Source organism: Orcinus orca, chromosome 8 (genome assembly GCF_937001465.1).
Source record: "Orcinus orca chromosome 8, mOrcOrc1.1, whole genome shotgun sequence".
In the NCBI taxonomy this organism is placed as follows: domain Eukaryota; kingdom Metazoa; phylum Chordata; class Mammalia; order Artiodactyla; family Delphinidae; genus Orcinus; species Orcinus orca.
The window spans coordinates 10,212,554-10,235,332 of record NC_064566.1 but is presented as its reverse complement, the minus strand read 5'-3'; the positions used below and the strand labels follow the sequence as shown (position 1 = coordinate 10,235,332).

At 55.7% G+C, this 22,779-nt stretch overlaps 1 protein-coding gene across 5 annotated transcripts; it reads left to right on the top strand.

Annotated features, from left to right (window-relative positions):
• Positions 1-554: 554 nt before the first annotated feature.
• CD5 (CD5 molecule) lies at positions 555-21,919 on the top strand. Of its 5 annotated transcripts, none has more exons than XM_049713133.1 (11): positions 555-689; positions 11,886-11,933; positions 13,681-13,992; positions 14,469-14,531; positions 14,778-15,110; positions 17,123-17,416; positions 18,075-18,200; positions 18,907-18,960; positions 19,896-20,015; positions 20,533-20,624; positions 21,334-21,919. In XM_049713133.1, the coding sequence occupies exons 1-10, from the start codon at positions 638-640 to the stop codon at positions 20,619-20,621; spliced, it is 1,491 nt and encodes a 496-aa protein (XP_049569090.1). In that variant the 5' UTR covers positions 555-637; the 3' UTR covers positions 20,622-20,624; positions 21,334-21,919. The 5 variants fall into 5 exon arrangements, with proteins under 5 accessions (XP_049569090.1, XP_033269721.2, XP_004264222.2 ...); XM_033413830.2 differs by having other exon boundaries at positions 21,331-21,919; XM_004264174.4 differs by having other exon boundaries at positions 21,297-21,919.
• The last annotated feature ends 860 nt before the right edge of the window (positions 21,920-22,779 follow it).

Here is a 22,779-nt window from a genome sequence, read left to right as displayed (position 1 = left end):
CAACATCGACACAGAGATCACGCCATCCACACTGAGCTCTCACATACACACCCTGATGCAAGCCCAGGGTCCACGGAGGAGCCCTCTCCTGTGTTTGCTCGTAAAATGCCACCTGCGGGGATTCACCTCCAACTCCTACCTCATCCCGGTAGCAGAGATGGAGGGTTTGGTTTGGTTTATCATCACTGAGTCTCTGCTGCAAGGACGGGGGCGGTGCCCACCACCTCCCACCTCTCACTCATCACCCCAGCACAGCTCAGAGACGTGTCCCCCGTCTCTCCCAACCCCCTCCCCCAGGCCTCCCTCCCCTCGGCCCGGCTCAGGGCTCCCCCAGGCCGCAGCCCTGTCCCAGCATGGCGGGGTCAGGGCACTGGCCCAGGCCTAGGCACCCCGGGCAGGAAGCTGGCAGAGATCAGGGCCGCCATTCGAACTGGGGCAGATGGTTTTACCCAGGAGGAAGTTGACAGTTTCAACTTCAAACACGATGACACAGGCCCCACACTGCCTGCTCCCCTGTCCCACCCCTGCATGAGCCTGCCCGCCCCTCCCCCTTCTCCCGGAGAGGCAGACACAGGGCCAGACACCCTCACCTACAGGGGCCGAGCTCGCTGAGGTGGAGGCAGAGGAGGCCGCGCCCATGGGGTCTCGACATCCGCCGCTGGCCGCCCTGTACCTGCTAGGGTTGCTGGGTGAGTACCCCTTCTGGGGTATCTTCTGGGGTACCTGGGCTCAGGGTACAGAGGAGAAGATGCCGGAGTCAGATCCCCTCAGTCTGACTCAGGCCCACATGTCTGGAGCAGCACGGAGGGCTGGGGCCACCAGGATCCCTGTCTTCTCCCCCAGCCCCAGCTCGGCTCTTGGCCCTGCCTGTCCCACCCCCAGGGCCCCACCTCTGCTTCTCTCTTGCACTGTTGGGGACCTTACTGTCCCCTTCGGGGTGGAATCCATGCCAAGATCAGACCCTCAGCCTAGAAATCAAGTTGTCCAGCCCTCATTCAATGCCGGCTTCCCTCTGCTGCTACCCCCCCCACCCCATGAGTGTCCAGCCGTTACTTGGATGCCTCCAGGGACAGGAAACTGCCATCTCCTGGGCAGTTCTGATGATGCTCTGGGCAGAGCGGGCCAGGGCAGGGTGGGGACCGGATCACCGTCGAGCAGATGTCAAAGACGTACACCTTAGTCCCTAGTTACTGGTTTCATCCCAGAGGGGGTCTCAGCCAGGCCTGCCAGCCAGGTGTGGGCCTACTGTCACTCCAGACCCGGAGGAGGGGCTTCTGAACACTTCCCCGGGGGCCACTGTAGAATTGACTTGGGGCCTCTGGAGAAGCTGTCTGGGGATAAGGTTGGGGTGGGTGAGTCTGGGGCCTACTGTTTGCCGGAGGGGAGACGGTGGAAAGGGCAGTCCTCCATCCCTGAGGCCTTGGGACGCTAGTTCAGGACCGGAGCCCTGCTGCTGGGGTGTCACCGACACTGGCCAGTGGGGAGGGTCCTGAGCAAGCGGGAGGGGCGGGGGGTGGGTACTTTGTGACCTGAGCCCTGGGGTCCAAGCCTGGCCGGGTATGACCTCAGATAGGTCCGAGCCTCTCGGGGCCTCCATCTCCTTATTTATAAAATGCAGGGGGGGTGAACTGGGTAAGATCTGACCACTTCTCAAGGGTTTGGAAGGTGTGGCAGGGTGAGAGAGGTGACTGACTCGGGACGGGAACAGGTGAGAACAGGCGGCAGCTTGCAGTTTCCCAGTTTGGAGGGAAAGGACTTGGGGACATTGCCTGCCTAGTGGGGGGCCTCAGTCCCTCCTAGAAAACGGGTGTGTAGGTGTATGTGTGTGTGAGAGGTGTGTGTGTTTTCATGGGTAAAACATGGCCTCCAAATGTAGACTTGCCTTCTCCCAGGCATGTGGCAATGGCACACGTGCACACGTGTTCTCATGGCTACCCTTCCATGGAGCTGCAGGAGGTACAAAGTGCCTTCTGTCCCCAGGGCAGAGGCTGACGGATGGACCCCGCTGCTTACGGGACCCTCCTTGGCCCTGGAGACTCCAAGGACCAGGCCCCTAAGCTCCCCACCGACCCCTCACCTGTGGCCTCTGACCCCAGCAGGGCAGGAGTCTAGCCAAGCCCCCTGGGAGTGGGGGTGGAGTCCTGCTCTGCTGGCCTCCCCCTGAACCCCATCAGGGGCGAGGCTCCTGGTAGGACTAGGCCTAATGGAGCCCAGAGTCAGGAAGCCTTGGAGGCAGTGCCTTCACCAGAGTGTGGGAACCATCTGGAAGCCCAGGAGCACAGGATTCCCAGTGTGTGTGTGTGTGTGTGTGTGTGTGTGTGTGTGTGTGTGTGTGTGTGTGTGTGTGTGTGTGTGTGTGTGTAACTGGTGGATAAAAAACATTCCCATTGTTCAGCGGGTCACAGCTTAAGAAATACTTTTTTTTTTGCGGTACGCGGGCCTCTCACCGTTGTGGCCTCTCCCATTGCGGAGCACAGGCTCCGGACGCGCAGGCTCAGCGGCCATGGCTCACGGGTCCAGCCGCTCCGCGGCATGTGGGATCCTCCCAGACCAGGGCATGAACCCGTGTCCCCTGCATCGGCAGGCAGACTCTCAACCACTGCGCCACCAGGGAAGCCCAAGAAATACTTTTAAAGCCATTTTCTTCTGAAAGCTTCACAACAGCCTAGGAAGCAGGTGGGCCCATTGTCCCCATTTTACAGTGCGGAAAACTGAGGTCCAGGGGGAGCAGCTAGTGAGCTGCAGAGCCCACCCCAGTGCAGTGCTTCTGCTCTCGTGGGGGCTCCTCTGTACCCCTAGCCAAGAGCAAAGGCACACCAAAGCCACTCCCACGAGTAGGAAAATGGCTGCAGGACACAACCGCCACCAGCAGACAGGCAGCCACCGAGGGCTGGGGACACCGAGGGTCAGGGCTGTGGCTGGGGGCAAACAGCACAGGCGCCCTTCAAGACATTCCAAGTAGAGATGCTTCACCGCCAGAGCCCTGGGAACACTGCGGCCTCTTGGCTGGCCATCAAGTTTGTGCCCGTGGCTGGGGGACCTTTGGTACATGAAGATGCTCACAGCCTGCTTCCCTCTGCAGCTGCCCTGAGCTCCAACCTGCCCAGGGCTCACCTGCTGAAGGTGGGGCATGGAGGCAGCCCTGATCACTGCCCAGAGGCTCAGGCCCGGCCACCGGGACTCCGGAAGCTGGCACTAAGGCTTGGGAAAGTCACGGACTTGGTAGTTTGAATTCTGGTCCCCCCTTGCCAGCTGGGTGACCATGGACCCGTTCTGTAAGCTTCAGTTTCCTCTTCTGCAAAATTGGAATAATAATAGGACCTGCCTCATAGCGATTTATAAGGATTAAGTGAATCAATGAATACAGAGCTTTAATAGGAATGTCGGTTTGTGTAAGTGCTCAGTAAGCATTAATAATAATAATAAATTCATTTATTATATAAATTTATTTATTATATAAATTTATTATTATTATTATCAGAGTCAGCAAGAAACAAGGTGTCAGGACCTGGTGGGGAGGCCTCGAGCCTAGCCATCAGTCTTTCTCTCCCCCAGTCCTCCTGCACAGGCTAGTTATTCATTCATTTATTCATCCACATACATTTATTGAGCATCTACTAGGTGTCCAGCTCTGTGTAAAACTCTGGGGATACGGCCGTGATCCACACAGGGGTCCACCCTCATGGAGGGCGCACCCGAAATATTTACAAATTTCTAAATATTGTGATCAGTGCAACGAAGGAAACCGCAATGTTTGAGACTCATTAACCAAGTTCACGTTCGAAGGGGCTCCCAGTCTGAGGGGCTCCTCTCTGAGGAGGTGATGTCTCGTCTGAGACCCGAATGATGGAAGGAAGCAGCCAGGCAGAGAAAAGTGGGAGGAGTGTCCCAGGCAGAGAGGACATCAAGGGTGAAGGCAACGGGCAGGACAGGCCGAGGGGGGCTGGGCATCTACAGTAGAGGAGAGGAGAGGGGACGCCCAGTGTGAGCCCGCCATCCGGCCCGCGGCCCCAGCTGCAGAGCTGAGGCCCTTGCTGGCTCTGGGTGCAAAGAATCAGGCCCCCAGCAACCCCGAGCTCCCCACCCCCAGCGGGTAGCAGAGGGACCTGGGGGCTCAGGGGCTGGCACTGTCCCCTCTGGTCACTCCGACCAGCGCCTGCCTACAGTTCAGAGGGGTTTCCCTGCAGTGACCAGGGGACCAGGGAGGGACTTCAACTCCACCCAACAAAATTGATTGAGCACCTGTTCTGTGTGCATGCATGTGGGTGCCTGTGGGTGCCTGGTGAGCATGTGTGTGTGTGCTGTGTGTGTACCTGCTATATGTGTGCCTGTGTTGCGTGCAGACATGTGTGAAGGCCTGTGGGGCTTTGGAGCAACGCAGATCCGGGTTCGATTTCTGCTTGGCCACTCACAAATGACAAGAACACCCCTCTGAGACTCAGCTTTCTCATCTATAAAATGGGGATAACCACTGTGCCCATCTGAAAGGATAATTGCTATCGTTAAATCTGGTTCATTCATTCAGACAGCAAGTATTTACTGAGCACCTACTGTGTGCCAGGTACTGTTCTAAGTGCTGGGGACACAGCAATGAACAATCAAAATTCCTGTCCAGGTGCATCCAACGTCGTAGTTGGGGTGTGATGGGGAGACAGACAGACAGAAGCTAAATCAATGATCATATGGATGTTAGGAGGTCACGAAGTGACGTGAGGTTGGGGATTGGGAGCTCGGGGGCCATGCTGTATCCCAGGAAGTTGCAGTGGGTCTCACGAGAAGATAATATTTTAGTAAATACATGTAGGAAATGAGCGATTGCACCATGCTATGTGGACCCGGGGACGACGGCTGCAGGCAGACGGGCCGTCACACACAGGCTGGTGGCGCGGCAGCTGTGGAAGCCTCCATGAGCACAGAGCGTTTTCTCCAATGAACTCAAGGCACCCAGGGGCCAAGCAGAGGAGAAAGGGGGCAGAGTGCCCTGGAGAGAAACTGGAACTCTCGCCTCTCCAGGTCCACAAGCCGTTACCTGGAGCCTCCGGCCAGATGCATTTGGGAACCCAGAATTTTCCAGACTGGGCAACATGCCATAATGAAACACATTCCCATTTCTGCAGTGAAACCGAATTCGCACACTGAAGGCACAAATGCCTTCCTGCCAAATGCATCAGAAAAGACTCTTGGTTTTAGACTTTGAATTGCAGATAGGGAATCGTGGCCCTGTATCACTTCCTCTATAACTACTACTGTCACCACCCCTGCCCTCATCATTGGTATGTACCCCTGGGGGGCTTGACCCATACGGCTCCCACAGGGACCCTGATACTCCCTTGTCCCTGGGGCACAGCTGGGAGAGATGTGGTAGAAACAGGATAGGAGATTGGTGGCAACTGGCAGAGGCAGCACGGGTCCCCTGTACTGCCACAGACTCCCCTCCGGAGTGAGCCCCTCCCTCTCCCTGGCCTCAGTTTCCCCCTTCTGTACCATGGGCGAGCGGGCTCTGGGGTCTCCCAGTGGTAGAGTCCCATGGGGCCCTGTCAAGTGATGGTGACGGAGTTTCTTCACCGACCCTACCACCCGCGAGCTGTGTGACCTTGGGCAAGTCACTGAGCCTCTCTGAACCTCGGTTTCTTGATCTGAAAATAGGGGTGAGCTCGGTCCCTTCTTCACAGGGCTGTGCATGGAAAGGACGAGCCCCTGTGCGGGCTTTGGGATATGTGAAGCTCTGAACAGAAAGGAGGCCTTGTCCTTGTGACAGTGGAGTCACATACGGTGGCGTGAAACTCATGCAAATTCAATCAAACACACGAGGCCACCAGGGAGAGCGTGGAATTGCAATTCAGATACGAAGGCCACCGTGCCCACAAGCTGCGCACCGTCGCTCATCGGCGCAGACCCTGGGTGAGCGAGATTAGAGACCTGAATCCGCTGTTCCTTCTGCAGGCTCCAGCCCCCAGGCTCCTCCTGGCATAAGCCCAGTGTGATTTTCTACAAGTGTTGCACATAAAAAGGCTCCTGATCAAAAACCAACCACTTCGTCTGGTGCGCAACCCGACAAACAGAATTTCGGCCCTTTGAGATCTTTGTTTCCCTGAAGCCCTGATACAGACTCAGGTTAACACAGCCCCACTGATGAGAGTCGTTTCAGAAAAGCGGAGTTCCTGGCCTTCCGAGTCAGCCTCTCAGCAGAGGAGGAGGGAAGGAAAATCCGGAATGCCCCCAAAAGGCAGCTGACAAATTGTGTTTGCTGTAAATTGATGAGAATGTTATGGACTATTAAAGGGAATCACTGTTAACGGAAGAAATGGAACATCAGACTTCCAAACCGCACTAAATGAGTCTGTCAGTTTCCTTATCCGGAAAACAGAGTGATGACAGCCCCCCCTGATTGAGGCAGTCAGGAAGAAATGGGGTCTCCTGTGAAAAACCCTTGGGGTCTGCACGGGGTCAGAGGTCGCTGTGACTATTATTATCATCCGTAAAGTCCCAGCTCCTCCCTGGGATCCCGGGGCCCCCTGGACCCTCGGCAGGCCACACCCTTGTCTCCATTTCTCAGTGTGTAGGGCTGCAAGCATAGGTGCTCACGGGTCCAGGCAGGCCCATGAGTGGGTCAGAGGTGGCATCAAGTGTACCAGCTCTGAAGCCAGCAGCCTGGGCCAAGTTCTGGCTCTGCTGTAAAGTGGGACTGATAATACAGGTCCACCAACGTTCATTTGCAATTCCAACCCCACCCCAAATTTGCAAATTTCTGGCAAACGTTTACAGTGCAAATCCTGACCTGAATGAATAGGAGACTATTTATAATCTTGACACATCCCACTTACTGTGAAAATTCATATGTTTCGCTGCAGAAGCCATCATGTGTTTGAAGCTGAGGCTCTCCAGATGCAGGGTGGCAGTAGGGTGCCCCGAGGGTGCTGGCAAACCAGGACAGAACAGGCTGCCCTGGGATGCAGCCCCACGTGGCCCAAGCATATTGCTTTTCAAAAATATCTGGACCTTGGGATTTTTTTACAAAAAAGAAAAGTAAGGGACTTCCCTGGAGGTCCCGTGGTTAAGACTCTGTGCTTCCACTGCAGGGGGCTCAGGTTTGATCCCTGGTCGGGGAACTAAGATCCCGCATGCGGCACGGTACGGCCCAAAAAAGAAAAAGAGAAACAAAACAGAAAGAAACCTTGCAAAACAATGGGCTCCAGAAAAAAAATTATAACACTGTGCTGAGCAAATAAAACTCATCTGTGGCCTGACGTGGCCCAGAGTATTGCTGTACACGGAACCAAAGAGAGAACCATCCAGAATGTGGGGGGATGCAAGAGGAGAGGGGAGGGAGGGGGTGAGCTCGTAAATGTCTAGAGCCTCTTTCAGGAATTCATTTACTCCTCACTGAGACCTCATCAGGGCAGGCAGAGTCAAAATGGTTAAATCTCTGCAAAGGCAGACATGAGAGGGGGGAGGGGAGAGTGGAAAAGCCTTCCTACTGTCTCTCTGGATTTTTGGCCCTGATCGTTCCCTGGCTTGGCCAGTCTAAGCCCTAAATAGTGGGGCCTCCAAGGAAAGGTTGGCAGGGGAGGGAAGGGGCCTGGCCCCAGCTGCTCGGGGTGTGGTGTTGGATGAGAGACTGGGGAATGGCAGGATGCTTCTGTGCCTCCTGTCCCTCTTGGTATCATGGGTCCCCAGGCTTCTGTTTGCAGGTTCTGCAGCAGCAAAGCCCTGGGCCTCGGGCTGCACGCAGGGGCTGGGCTAAGCTGTAGCCAGGGAGGGGGTCAAAGGGACCCCGAGCACAGCCAGCAGGGTTCGGGGGAAGGAGGATGTTGGTCTGATCCCTGTGAGAAGCAGCTGAAAGAATGAAAATAAGTTGTGGACAATCAAAACCTGAACGGATCCCTGGACAGACAGGAAGAAGCAGCACCCAGGAAGGCTCCCAGTCAGTCACACATCTCACCTGCCCACGCCTGCCTGCCTGCCTGCCTGCCGCTGAGCTACATCAGGAGCTGAAGATTATAGATCATGGAAGTTTGAACTGAAAGGAAGGTGAGGGAGGGTGGACTCTAACTTCCTGAGTTTACAGACGAGGAGACCAAGCCCAGAGAGGTTGAGTGACTTGCCAAGATCACACAGCAAGTTCATGGAAAGTCTTCCCACAGTATGTTTCACTGATTGAAGGGAATCACAAGTTCACTCTCTTTCATCAGGTTTGCACGCCGGGAACATGCAGGAATTGGTGAAACACACAGCAGGCCGTGGCAGCCTTCCCTCTGAAGGGAAGGGAGGCAGCTAGGCCCAGCGGTCAAAAGCACAGACTGTGTGCCAGATGGCCTGGCTTGGAGTCCTGGGCCCACTCTTCATCAGTTGCTTAGCAAGTTAGTTAATCTCTCTGTTCCCTCATCTATAAAATGGAGATCAAAATAATAGTGCCAACTCCACAGAGCTGTGGTGAGGTTTGAGAGAGTTAATGTATAAAAGTGTCTAGGAGAAAGTACAACTATAAAAGTGTTGAGGGCTTCCCTGGTGGCGCAGTGGTTGAGAGTCCGCCTGCTGATGCAGGGGACACGGGTTCGTGCCCCGGTCCGGGAGGATCCCACATGCCACGGAGCGGCTGGGCCCGTGAGCCATGGCCGCTGAGCCTGTGCGTCCGGAGGCTGTGCTCCGCAACGGGAGAGGCCACAACGGTGAGAAGCCCGCATACTGCAAAAAAAAACAGTGTTGAGGATGGTGGTGGTGATGGTGATGATGGTGATGGTGACAGTGATGGCGATCGTGACAGTGATGGTGACGGTACCGGTGTTGGTGATGGTGTTGATGATGGTGACGGTGACTGTGTTGATGATGGTGGTGGTGACGGTGACTGTGTTGATGGTGATGATGATGTGACAGTGATGGTGATGGTGATGATGGTGGTAGTGGTGATGGTGACGGTGACTGTGTTGATGGTTGTGATGGTGATGGTGGTGATGGCGATGGTGGTGGTGACAGTGACGGTGATGGAGGGACAAGACAAGAAATGCTGCTCACCTGAGGCCAGTCAGGCTCCCAGAAGGAGGCGAAGCCCTGGAATGCATGGATGCCTTTTCTCCACAGAGCATTTTCTTTTTTAGAATTTTTCTTGGTTCTCAGGTTGTTCAGTCTTTCCTGAGAATGTTCTCTGGCTGTTCTGTGTGAGATCCGCAGGGATGGTCAGGCCCAGTCCCTGTCCCCAGGGGCTTCAGTGTCTGGGGACTCCAGCACCAGGGTCAGGGTCAAGGTCATGTTCATTTCTGCTCATTTGTTCATTCTCTGAACTTGACACTTTGGAGGCCCAGCTGGATGGCAGAAGGCAGAGAGATGGGTTTGGAAGGCATACTCGTGGTTCAAATCCAGGCCCTGCCTGTTGCTGGCGGTGTTACCCGGGACAGGGCACTTGCCTCTCCCGACAGCTGTATTGTGAACATATTCAACTCATATTGTGGGGCCGTGTGGAAGATGAACGATACCCGTAAGGACCCCTCGCCCAGGGCTGAGTATACAGTAGGTGTTCAATAATTGGTAGCTGCTGTTAACGGACGTTGACTGTGGTGACTTTGGGACTGTGAAGGCCCCAGGTGGGAAAGGGAGGTGGCGAGCCCTGGGATCTGGCTCTCCAAGCGTCCAGACAAGGACCCCTGCCCCTGGGAAAACTCCCCAGCAGGCCTGCAGTCCCACCCACCCCTGCCCCGGGCCCAGCCAGCTCCACAACCAGCAACACCAGCTCTGGTGTTGAACTGAACGCCAGCCAGGAAGGCACGGGCTGTCTTTTGCATAGATTATTTCATCTCATCCTCACAACATTGCTATGAAGCTGGTCCCTTTCTTGCTCCCATACTGAGCCTCAGACCATGAAACTGAGGCTCACAGGGGCTAAGGAAGTGGCAGAGCTGGTACTCAGACCCAGAGAAAGGCATCAGTGCCAGAAAACCTATCCTGCAACATTCAGCACCAAAGAATGGATCTTTGGGTCCCCTATCCCCATAAGTGCCCTCAGGGTTTAGCCAAAGAAATGAATCCCTAAAGGTGTACAGCCCCATTCATGGTGGGAACTGGGATGGAGGGAGGTAGGAGTGGAAGGTCAGGGGTGAGAGGTGAGGGCTGGACAAAGGCCCCCTGCCTCCTCTCTCATCAAGCTAGCTGGGCATCTCCGCCATGTCCTCCTGAGGCTGCCCTGCCCATTGCTATAGATCAGATGATGGACAGCTGGCCAGCCCCCTCCCAACCCAGGCCAGAGCTCTGGCCTCTGCTCTGGACCCGACATGCCCTCTGTGTGAGAAATACCTTCCCCTTCCAAGGCCCAGGACTCCCGGGGCAACCATGGCGGGCTCTTGCCAAGATGGAAGAAACTTACCATAGGCCACAACTTAGTTACAAGGAGTCTTGGTTGGAGGGAGAGGGCAGGCTGGTGGGGCATGACTCCCCTTAAAATTCTACCACCAGCTTCAGAACACTCAGGCAAAAACGGGACTTTTTACACCCAGCAACAATTTCTCAAAAGAAACTTAAACACAGCCCTTTACTATATAAAGTACTCACCCTGACCGATGCCGTGCCCAGCTCCCAAGTGAGAAGCAAGCCTGGGGCAGATGGAAACCAAACACTTGCTCCACGACTGATAAAGCCGGGCAGCCCACGTGGAGGGTGGGCTCTGAGGCCATACAGGCGTGCCACCCGACCCGTCCCCACCCAGATCAAACCTCCGCCCCAGCCACACGTGAGCCGGACACATGGCCACGGACAACGAGCCACTTTGACACCCCTGCTCCACAGTCAGACGAGGCTCGAGGAGGAGGGACTGCCCAATGGCCCACATTCCTATTGAAGGGGCCCAGGCAGGAGCCAGGACAGAGGGGAGGCCAGTTCCCCCCAGACCCAAGTCCACTGGGCTCCTTCACCAACTGACCATGTGATCTTGGGCAAGCCCCTTTGCCTCTCTGAGCTCTGATTTCCTCCTCTAGAACTGGGAGCTGTTAAAGAGGAATTGCTATCATGCTTATCCTGCCTTGGGAATTCTAGAAAGTAACAAATGTCCTGGGTTCCCATTCCGGCTCAGTTCTCAGCTCTCTAGAACTATGACATTCAAACATTTTTTGACGGAAAGCAACACTCAGGATGTTTTTATATTGCCACCCAACACACACAAAGTGAGCCGTATCCTCACAAAACACGATGCGTTCTGACATTTCTATTCTAGTCCGTTTCAGTTTTTTAAAAATCGATGGTTGTGTTACTACACGATTTTTTAAAAATTGATGGTAGCAATGCTGCATATTACTACAGAGAGACAGCATGAGGAGATTTTGGGGGGTGATGGGACTGTTGTATGGCCTTGATGGTTACAGTGATTATGCAGATCTGTGTATGTGTTCATATTCATAGAATTGTGCACTAAAAGAAATGGAATTTACTGCATGTTCTTTTAAAAAGTAAAGTTTTGGGCTTCCCTGGTGGTGCAGTGGTTGAGAGTCCGCCTGCCGATGCAGGGGACAGGGGTTCGTGCCCCGGTCCGGGAAGATCCCACATGCCGCAGAGCAGCTGGACCCGTGAGCCATGGCCGCTGAGCCTGCGCGTCCGGAGCCTGTGCTCCACAACGGGAGAGGCCACAGCAGTGAGAGGCCCACGTACCACAAAAAAAATTTTTTTAATTAAAAAATAATAATAAAAAATAAAGTTTTAAAACAAGAAGGAAAATTGATGGTTGCAACCCACTAAACTGGTTTCATGACCCACCTAAGGGTTGCCATCTGTAGTATGAAAATCCCTGCCCCTGAAGCCCACGACAGTGGCTGGAGGCAAAAATGCCATTGATCAGGCTGTGACTAGAGGTGAGGCGAAGCAGGAGAGAGACTTCCCTTCCTGACCCTCTTCTCTCCTTTCTGCAGTCACTTCCTGCCTCAGAGGCCTCAGAGGGCTCAACTTAGAGGACCAAGGTAAGGAAGAGCCACGTGGAGAGGGGGGCGTGGAACGATCCCACCAGGCTGTAGGCGGACCTGCCATCCCTCCATCGGAGCGAATCGCACTTTACAGAGAGAGAGAGAGAGAGAGAGAGAGAGAGTGCAGCCCACACCCCCTACACACGCACACATGCGTGCACGCACACTTGAGGCCCATTTGCAGATAGATGCCCTGGATGGCTGTAAAGCACCCCACAAATGCTGGGTGTCGTGCTAATTATTATTATGACCCACTCACCAGGCACAGAAAAGATACTGGCCATAACTGCACCTTGCAAAGTCCTTTTCCTGCCCAGTCCTGCCAGATGCTCCCTGGCCAGAGACATTCGCCGCTGGGGCTGCAGAGAGAGGCTGCACCAGATTGTAAACTGTGTGAAGTGTCTTGCCTTAGAGGTTGGACTTTAAGCCTAGAGGCTAGTGTTTCCCAAACAGGGTTCCACAGAACTCGTTGGACGAAGGGTAGGCAACACTACATCACCCACTGCAGACTCCCGACAGGGGACACTGGCCTAGTAAAGGCTCCGAGAAGTCCTGCAATGAGGAACTCAGTTAAGCATTTTCAGATTCAGCAGTTCCCAGACTCACTTCACCACAGACCTCTCTTTTTCACATTTCCTGAGATAACATCATGCTGAATGTATTTGGTGACAAATGTGGCGAGAGGATCTCATGAAGCTACCCGGCAACCAAAAGGGGCCACAGAGGGCTTGGTAGGCCCTGGGCCGGGACCTGGAAGCCTGCAATGGCATCCTAGCTCCAAACTCGAGCAAGATGGTTCCTGCTGTACAGTCCCACTTATATAACGTTTGAGAACAGGCAGAGCTCATCTCTAGTGACAGAAGGCAGATCACTGGCTGCCTGAGGCTGGATTCAGGGCAATCGACTGTGAAGAGGCATGAGGCAGCTTCCAGGTGATGGGCGTGTTCTCTTCTAGAGCACGGCGGGGGCTATAGGTGTGCATGCATTTGTCAAATTCCATTGAACAAGCGTCCTTAAAATGAGTGCATGTCCCTGTATGTAAATTGTACCTCGATAAAACTGATTTTAAAAGTTAGAGACAAGGGGCAAAGGGGGAGGGAGAGGGATGGACTGGGAGTTTAGGGTTGGTAGATGCAAACTGTTACATTTAGAATGAATAAAGAACAAGGTCCTACTGTATAGCACAGGGAACTGTATCCAATCTCCTGGGATAAACCATCATGGAAAAGAATATTAAATAAAGAATGTCTGTATGTGTATAGCTGAGTCACTTTGCTGTACAGCTGAGATTGGCACAGCAATGGTAAGTCAACTAGACTTCAATTAAAAAAATGAACAGAAAAAAAATAGAATAAAAGTTAGAGAGAGAGAAAAAGATCAGGCTCCGGGCCCTATCTGGGGTCTATTGAAACAGAATTTCCAGGAAGGGGCGATTCTGCAGGACGGTGGGCGCTGAGAGCCCCTCGTTCACTGCCCCGAGTTCCCTGGGCTCTGAGGTCTCAAGCCCCGTCCTCCTGGCCTAGTTTCAAGGGGCTGCCCAGATCAGGGGCAGCATCAGCCTGAGTTTCTGGAAAGTCCCTGCAAGGTCCCAGAGGACGACGCTCACAGGAGGAGCAAAGCAGGCAGCCCGTGGGCAACGGGAGCCTTGCTAGGGGTGGGGTCCAGATGGGGAAGGTGCAGGGAGGGGCCCCCACGGAGGGCCCTTTCCAGCCCGACTGCCCCCTCCCACCTCTTTGACCCCTAGGGTTCACAGTGAGACTAAGCGGCTCCGGCTCGCGGTGCCAGGGCCATCTGGAGGTCAACTACAAGGACGAGTGGTACACGGTGCACAGCCAGAGCTGGGGCCTGCGCCCGTTCCACCGGGAGGACCCCGGTCAGGCCTGGAAGCTCTGCCAGAAGCTGCGATGCAGGGAGCCCTTGCTCCTCTCCCACTTCCGTCACTTCAAAGGGAAGCGACCCCAGAGCCAGATCACCTGCCGCGGACAACTGGGGTCCTTCTCCAACTGCAGCGACAGCAAGGCAAATCAGGGGGACCCTCTGGCCCTGATCTGCTTAGGTGGGTAACTAGCTGGCCCCGTGGGTTCCCTGGGCCTGGGCACCAGCCCCGAGGAGGCTGCCCACGCCTGTGATCTGGGGCTTGAGCAGGCAGGTGGAAGGGGTCCCCGATTTACAACTACCCTCTCAGAAACATACACTGCTGGGGAACTGGAGGAGGAGTACTGAGGGCGTGCTGGCACCTGTCTGGGGAAGGAAAAGGTCGAGAGCTGGTTCTGCCAACAGTTAACTTCATTGTCTCCTCTTAACCTCTGTTTTCCCAACTGTAAAACGGGCCGGTACTGCCTGCCTCGCAGGAGGCCTAGACACAACGTGTGGGTCAAGTGGACTTAATGGGGCCCGTGGTACTTACATCATGAGTTCCAGGTCTTTCTCAACATGGCCAGTTGTTGACCCCAACTCTCCCCACACCCCCTACTCTTCCCTCCTCCCTCCCAGGGTCCCGGCCCCCTCCCTAACCAGAGCATCTCTTTTCAGAGCCACTGAGGACAACACCTCTTCCCACGAGCCCCCCGCCCATAACCACTCCGGAGCCCACAGGTAAAAGGATTCTGAGGGCCCTGGGGGTAGGGTGTCGGATTTAGCAAACAAGAACACAGGATATTCAGTTACATTTAAATTTCAGATAAGCATGAAAAGTTGTAGCGCATGTTCCATGCAATATTTGGGACCTCACCACCTCCCGGGGCCGTCGGCCAGTCATTCACCCGTCTGTGTGTTAGAACCACAGAGCAAGAGAGGCCCTGCTGCTGGTCGTCAGCACTCAGGTCCCTCCCCACCTCCCAGCTCCTCCCAGGCTGCAGCTGGTGGCACGACCCGGGGGCCTGCGGTGTGCAGGCCTGGTGGAGTTCTACAGCGGCAGCCTGGGTGGCACCGTCGGCATCGAGTCCCAGGACGGGATCCAGGACCTGGGGAACCTCATCTGTGCAGCCCTCCAGTGTGGCTCTTTCCTGAGGCCTCTGCCAGAGACCGAGGCAGCCAGGAAACTAGAGCCAGGAGAGAGCGGTCCCTTGCCAATCCGGTGGAGGATCCAGAACAGGAGATGTGCCACCCTGGAGCAGTGCTTCAGAAAAGTTCAGCCCCAGGCGGGAGGCCAAGCTCTTGGCCTCATCTGTTCTGGTGAGTGGGACCGGGCCAAGACTCACGGGCGCCCCCATGTGGTCAGTCACCACACGTTCCTGAAAGCCCTCCGTGCAGCACAGGGCACTAGCGCTACGGAGAACACAAGGGACATGGAGGGCTGATCGTTGGCCTCTAAGAGGTAGGGCGGCCGTGGGGTGGGGAGGCCACACTCACACCCAACGCCCCGGGCATCTCTGCAAAGTAACGCAGAACAAGCCCAAATGTACCGCTGGCTCGGCTGCCACACGGGGAAGTGGCAGGACTTACAGGAGGAGGCACGGTCCGCTGGTGAGTTTGGTGGACTGTGGCTTGTGTCAAGGGCCCAAGCAGGATGGAGCGCTTGGAGGGGACCAGGCTTGCAGGAGGGGAGTTTATAAATCCCGGGAACAGATGATGTTGGAGCGATGGTGAGACCTAGGAGGTCCCTGAGGCACAGTAGGTAGAGAAAAACCAGAGCAGGGCCCCAGGGGACTTCCTGCAGAGGCTCCCGAGTCACAGGCCACCAACCAGAAGAGACTGGCGATGCCGGTGTGGTCGAGGCCAGGAGCCCAGAGGCCGGTCTGGGGGATCCCAAAACGAGGATCAATGGGGAAACTGCGGGGAAAGGGACCACAGGTCAAAATAAGGATAATCACAGCATGCCTCGGGACGTAGTGGGCTCCTATCACCAGATGGTCTAGTGAAGCCCAGACTTTAAGAAGTCATACTTCCTGAGTGCTTACATCACGTTGGGGACTAGTCAGGGCATTCCTTCATTTTCACAACAAGCTTAGAAGGCGGGTGCTATTATTATCCCCACCTTGCAGATGAGGAAGCTGAGGCTCAGAGGGGTTAAATTTCTTCCTCAGTATCATGGAGCACTAGCTGGGGTTTCCCCTCAAGCAGCATCACTCCAGAGCCTGTTGTGTAAGCCTTGGCTACTCCAGGTGTGGTCCCAGACCAGCAGCATTGGCTTCACCTGGCTGGTTAGAACTACAGAGTCCCAGGCCCCACCCTCCACCTACCAATCAGGATCTGCCTTTCAGCAAAGTCTCAGGGACCCATGTGCACCCATCTGGGAAGCATCTGCTCTGGACCACTGGGCTATCCTGCAGGCAGGGATGCCCCCAAACCGCTGGACACATGGTGTGAATTAGTAAGATGCTGCCCCCTCCAGGCAGAAGCAGCCCCCAAGGATCTCTTGGCCTGATGCAAAAACCTGGCTGGCTCTCAGGCCCACCCACCCCTCTGCTAGGAGCCCTCCTGTAGGCTACAACTTGCAAAACCATACCCAGAAGGCTTGCCTTTGGATTTTTTTTTTCTAAATAGAAGATTTACTAGAGCTTTGAAGATGGATGTTGCTATAGAAACTGGCCAAAGCTGCTGCGATCACAACTCGCTCTAACTCGAGCACATGTGGGCCTCCAGGCCCAACCCTGATAAGCAGAAATGAATCCGTTTCTGCTGGACCAGGCCCTGTTATGAAAGCTGGTCCCTCCAGGCTTGAGGCCTGGGCAGCAGGATTCCTGGATTCCATCCCACCTGCGAATCTCCAGTTCTCAGAGCAGGAGGTATTTCCCATCCCTGGGCCTCGGTTTCCCCTCTCTGAAAAGCCCTCCCAGCTCTCAAGGAGCAGCAAGAGAATGAGAGGACGTTTCAAAGAGGGAAGCGGACCCAGGTGGGGCCTATTTCCCCACTTCTCTTACTGCCACCTGGGTGGGGGACGACTCCCCGCTGGTGGCTGCTGACGGGCACTGCCAGCCTCTTCACCGAACGTGCCTGAGCTGCTGCAGCTGCCCAGAGGCGCCAGGGACAGGGCTTGACGGGGAAAATGCCAGAGAGGATGCCAGAAGAAGGGAAAGGCAGAAAGGAAGGCAGTCCCACGTGGTACCCAGACCCCCGAGCGCCGGGCCCTGCCAGGGCCCCCACTCTGCCAGTGTCACGGGGTCCCAGTGACCAGGCATGCAAGCTCGGGGCCCAGGGAGCTCCCGCCGAGCCCGCCACCTCACCTCCCGTTGCTCTTCCCCCAGATTTCCAGCCCAAGGTGCAGAGCCGCCTGGTGGGGGGCAGCGGCACGTGTGAAGGCTCCGTGGAGGTGCGCCAGGGCAAGCAGTGGGACGCCCTGTGCGACAGTTCCTCGGCCAAGGGCATGGCGAGGTGGGAGGACGTGTGCCGGGAGCAGCAGTGCGGCAACGTCAGCTCCTACCAGCTGCTGGACACCGGCGAGAAGACCTCCGGGGGGTTCTTCTGTCCCCCGGGGAAGCTGTCCCAGTGCCACCAGCTTCTGCAGAAAAAATCCCACTGCAAGAGAGTGTTTGTCACCTGTGAGTTGGGCCCAGCCCGTGGTGGGTGGAGGGTAGTTCTGGATTTTCCTTCTAAGACTCAGTCGATGAGCACATTTCTGAAGAACAGGCCCCAGGAACTAAAGAGAGAGCCCTGGGGAAGGATGGAGGGATGACAAACGAGGGGAGAGGGGACAAGAGTGCTCAGGCAGCAGTGAGCACGAACCGTCAATAGGAGACTGGCCGCCATTGTCAGGCAGCTAATGAATGATAGAACTCTCCTTCCGTCTTCTGCTCTTCCAGATGGAAAGCAGAAAAGCAAGGGAGGGGGGTACATATTTGCTGCACTAATGGTAATTGACTCACACAGAAAAGAGAGCGATGAATGGCTGGCTGGCTATTTGTATGTGATGGCAAGGTGATCACTCATAGTAACTGGAAAAGGGTGGAAACTTAAAAGAGTTGATCACAGGAGGGGCAAATGATAGCCGATGATCAACTGTTACATAGTAAATGGTGGATAAATGAACGGGTAGCAGAGAATTTCAGAGACGGGTGGAGAGACAGCAGATAGAAAACTGCCTTCCGCACATGCTGGTGAGTTACTGGGGGAAGCCAGCCAGCCAGCCAGGAGCTTCCCTCTGAACGGTCAGTTTTGATGCCTCCCAGGCTGGGGCTGACCTAACTCTGCCTCCTGCAGGCCAGAACACACGCCCAGCGGGCCTGGGTGCAGGCACAGTGGCAAGCGTCATCCTGGCCCTCGTGCTTGCGGTAATGCTGCTGGTGGTGTGTGGCCCTCTCGCCTACAAGAAGCTGGTGAAGAAATGTAGGTGTAGGTGCCCCGAACCTCCTCCCTTTCAAGCCCCTGCGTGGGGAGACTGGACGGGTTGCCCACGAGCCCCACAGAGGAGGGTTCCCGCCTCCAGAAAGCCGGCCGGGAGCACCTCCGCTTCACCACCCAGCCCTGCCCCTCTCCTGCCCACCGGCCTTTCTCCGCACCAAGTAACAAACAGAAAGTCAGGAAAATCACTGATTCGCCCACATCCAGGGGCCCAGCTGGGACCCACTCCAGCCCAAAGGGAGGGTATGGGCGTTCTTTAGACTGTGGTGGGTCCAGACGGTCTGACCCCAGAAGACACGTGCCCCAGGCCGGCCACCACTTAGCAGCTAATCGAACCACTTCCTCCCTGAGCTCTGGTTTCCTCATACCACAAATGGGCGACCCCAGACCTTGTGAAGGTAGCGGGTATCACCCTGGCCTTGCAGAACTCGGGAGGAAATCATTCGGAGACAAGGGTGTGAGATTAGAGAGGCTGCCCACTGCCAGAGGTGGGCAGTGATGGCTGGGTCCCTGCTGCCCTCCCAGGTCTTAATGCTGGTTCTAAGCACCCCGCGGTGGTTTCTCCTGGAGAACTGGCCCCTCAGCATGCACCTGCCGCCTCCTCCCTCCTTCCCTGGCTCCCGCCCCCCTTGCCTACGCCTGTCTCAACCCCCCTCCCCCCCACCATGTGCCTTTCCTGTCTGTCACCCAGTCCGGCAGAAGAAGCAGCGCCAGTGGATTGGCCCGACGGGATTGAACCAGAACAGTAAGTAGCCCCGGAGGCAGGATCCTCCCTCGGCCCAGGTCAGTAGCCACGAGACACAGGAAGGAGGCCGTGAAGCAGGGTCACGGGTCACTGCCGACCATGGACAGAGCCAGTGGCTCCTTGAGGCCTCTGAGCTCCACTGTGCTCATCTAAGGTGTGACTGTAGCCACAGGTGTTAATGGGTGGTACTCAGAGAAGAGGGCCCCGTGATCAAAGAGACTCGGAAATCAGTGAGTTAAGCAAAGCCAGACACGGTTCTTTACTTCAGGACTTGTCAGAACCTTCATGGGCATTTTTGCGTGGTTCATCTCCAAAGCGGACATATGTTAAGAAGGGTTGTCCAAGCTAGATTTATCATGGAACGTCTTTATCGTGGAACAACGTTACAAGGCCAGTTTTAAGACGTTTGGATGCAGCCGGCCCTGTCCCCACCCCTGGTCTCCATCCTCTCTCCTTCTGGCCACAGCCAGAGCCCCCTTTGTGGGTAGAACCACAGCCCTCCTCCTGCCTCTACTCCACCTTCTCCCCCACTTTGTGTGTCAAGGGCCAGTTCCTTCAAGAAGGCGCTGTGTTGTCAAGTCTTTCTTACAATATAAAGCCCCCCCGTTCCAGGAGGGCAGGGACCATATCTGCCCTATCACTTGTGCTCCAATTCCAGGCTTGATAAATGTTTGATGACTGACTGACTGTCTGACTGATGGCCTCCCTGCCCGTCAGCTTGCCAGCCGACCCAAAGCTGCTCTAAAAGCCCGAGCGCTGCTAGAATGAGCCTCCCGGGGAAGAAAGGGAAAAAGGGTTGCACTGAAGGAGCTCAGGGGGCCCTTGCACCACCACCCCCACGTTACACAGTGGGAATAGGAAATTCGAGTTGGGGCCCTGTTGGAGAGGAGGACAGAGCATCACGTCTAATGTTACTATCTCCCACATCCGCTCAGTGTCTTTCCATCGCAACCACACGGTGACTGTCCGGTCCCAGGCTGAGAACCCCACGGCCTCCCACCTGGAGAACGAATACAGTCAGCCTCCCAGGAACTCCCAAATCTCAGCTTTTCCAGGTAAGCACCAGCTGGCGCTCCTAGGAATGACGGCAGGGCCGAGCAGAGGGTCACATGATCGCCTGGAGAAAGAAGGGAGGCCGAGCAGGGGGCAGAAGGATCAAACGGCCCCCCTCTGACAGCCGGTCACGGCAGGGTATGGAAGGGATACAGCTAGAGAGAATGTGCCGGGATGTCATTAACCCCAGCACCGCTGTGGCCTGAAGGACCTGTTTCTCAATAAATGAGGCCCCTCGGATCCCTTGGAGGCAGAACAGAGCATCCGTCAGTGGCCCGCAGAGCCCTGTATCGAGGGCTCCCTGACTGGCTCTGACAATTAAGCCGCAGGGAGCCTGGCGTTCAGCATCGTTAGAGGACACCAGCTGATTTGATCACAACAAGTTTCAGGGCCGTTGAGCCACCAGCTCAGAAAGTCTCTGTGATCTTCCAGCCCCCGCAGGGCTCTTGGCTCTGAAGGGCTCTCTCTGTGTAGCCTGGAGGGATAACCCTGCTCAAAGGGCCTCCTTTCTTTCCACAGCTCTGGAAGGGGCCCTGCGTCGTGTCTCCACCCAGCCCGATAACTCATCTGACAGTGACTATGATCTGCACGGGGCTCAGAGGCTGTAAAAGGTGAGCCTGGCCCCCGGCAGAGCCCTGGGGATAAATAAGCACCAGCCACCTGGTTCCTCACCTCTGCTCACCCTGCCCGGCCACGACCTGGGTGGGGGGCTGGGGGACGAGCACCTGGACTCCTATAAAGGAAAAGAGTAAGCGTCAGCAATTTAGGTGACGGGAGCCGCTCTGGCCATTTGAGCAGAGGGGTCATGGACCTTAAACTCCATCTCAGGGCTTCCCTGGTGGCGCCGTGGTTGAGAGTCCGCCTGCCGATGCGGGGGACGCGGGTTCGTGCCCGGGTCCGGGAGGATCCCACATGCCGCGGAGCGGCTGGGCCCGTGAGCCATGGCCGCTGGGCCTGCGCGTCCGGAGCCCATGCTCCGCAACGGGAGAGGCCACAGCGGTGAGAGGCCCGCGTACCACAAAAAAAAAAAAAAAAAAAAACCCTCCATCTCAGAAGACTACATAAAAGAGCCTCTAAGGGTAGGGGAAGTTTAAGAGGTACAAACTACTATGTATAAAAGAAATAAGCTAGGAGGATGTATTGTACAGCACAGGGAAGATAGCCAGTATTTTATAATAACTATAAATGGAGTATAATCTATAAACATTTTGAATCACTATGTTGTACACCTGAAACTAACATAATATTGTAAATCAACTATACCTCGACTTTTTTTAAGAAACCACCCCTGAGAGTATCCTGATGGACTTACACCAGCAGGAAGGAGAAGCTGCTATCCCTGACATTGGGCTGGGGGCTTTGGGCCTGTCCCCCACCTCCCTGAACCATCTCCAGAGTATGAGGCTTCCTCCGCCGACACACTTCCTTCTCACCACACAGAACCGGGACCCAGGAACAAACATCAAGAGAAAGACCTTCTGTCCTGAGAATACTCTGCAGTCACTGCTTGGAAAACAGTGTCCAGGACCTTGCCCGGCAGGACCATGGACGTGACTTTCCAACATGTCCTACTGCCCAGCAGAGGCAGGCCAGCTCAGACATCTCTCCACATCTTCACCAGCCCAGGCGAAGACCCCAACGCAGCTCAGCTGGTCCCCCTCCAGGTGTGGCAGCTGCGAAAGGGCAGAGCCTGGAAGCAGGCATCCCTCCCAAGCAGAGACACACGGGGTCCAGACCCGGGCAGCTCCCTCTCCCGTCTGGGGGACTCAGTTCTCTTCTCCAGCTCTGACCCATGAGGCTCCACAGGGATGCTCACACCTTGCGGGTGGTGGGAGGCAAGGGCTGATTTCTCTCGTGCATTTTTAATACGTTCTTTGTAAATAATGATTTTTCTGCTTCCTGAGAACCAGAGTGCCCGGCCTCCTCAATCCAGGGTCCACCCCTGTGGATCCCTCTGGGGGTGCCAGTGGGAAGGGGCACCTACCAGGGGGCGAGGGCTCTGCAGCCTCATGGTCAGAGGGTGCAACACTGACACAGGACCTAACACAGCACAGCAGCCACCAGCCAGCACATGTGGCTTTCTGACCCAGAGCCTCATCACCGGCCCTCGACCTGTGCCCCCTCCCCTCGCAGCCCCTCACTTGACCGAGAGCAGGGACCACTGGCTGTCAAGTCCAAAGGGCACCAGTGCCACCTCAGGGCCCTGCACAAAGTGGGTACCTAGTAAATCCTAGCCGATTTGGGATTTGGGTTCACACAGCTGTTGAAAGTCCAAAGTTCAAGTCGTTTCAGCCAATCCGTTAACCTTCTAACCTGAGAGTGAGAGACCAGGACTGAACATTCCTGTGGGTTAAGTAATTCCCTTAACTGAAATAGTCCCCTCAACTCCCCGGCAAGCCTAGACACATACCTAGTCCTGCAGTGCCTGGGTTTCCTGAACGACGAGCCAGAGGAGGGCATCTGCCTCGGAACTTAAGGGTCTAGTGAAGGGAGAGGACTGGCCGGGCCTCCCTGGGCCCTGAGAAGACATCTCGGGGCTGGGGCCTTGCTCCACTAGATTTGGCCCCATATCCACCAGGAGATATCAATGGTCCAAGCCACAGAAGCAACTCTGGAAGAGCAAAAGGAAGTTCCTAGAAGGATATGGTGGGGATGAGGGGGGGTGCTCACAGAATCGGGGAGCTGGAGTGGCACAAGCATGCCAGAAGAGCCTGGCCAGCCCTCTGGCCCCACTGACACCCTCCAACCGAACTCTCACCCACCCCC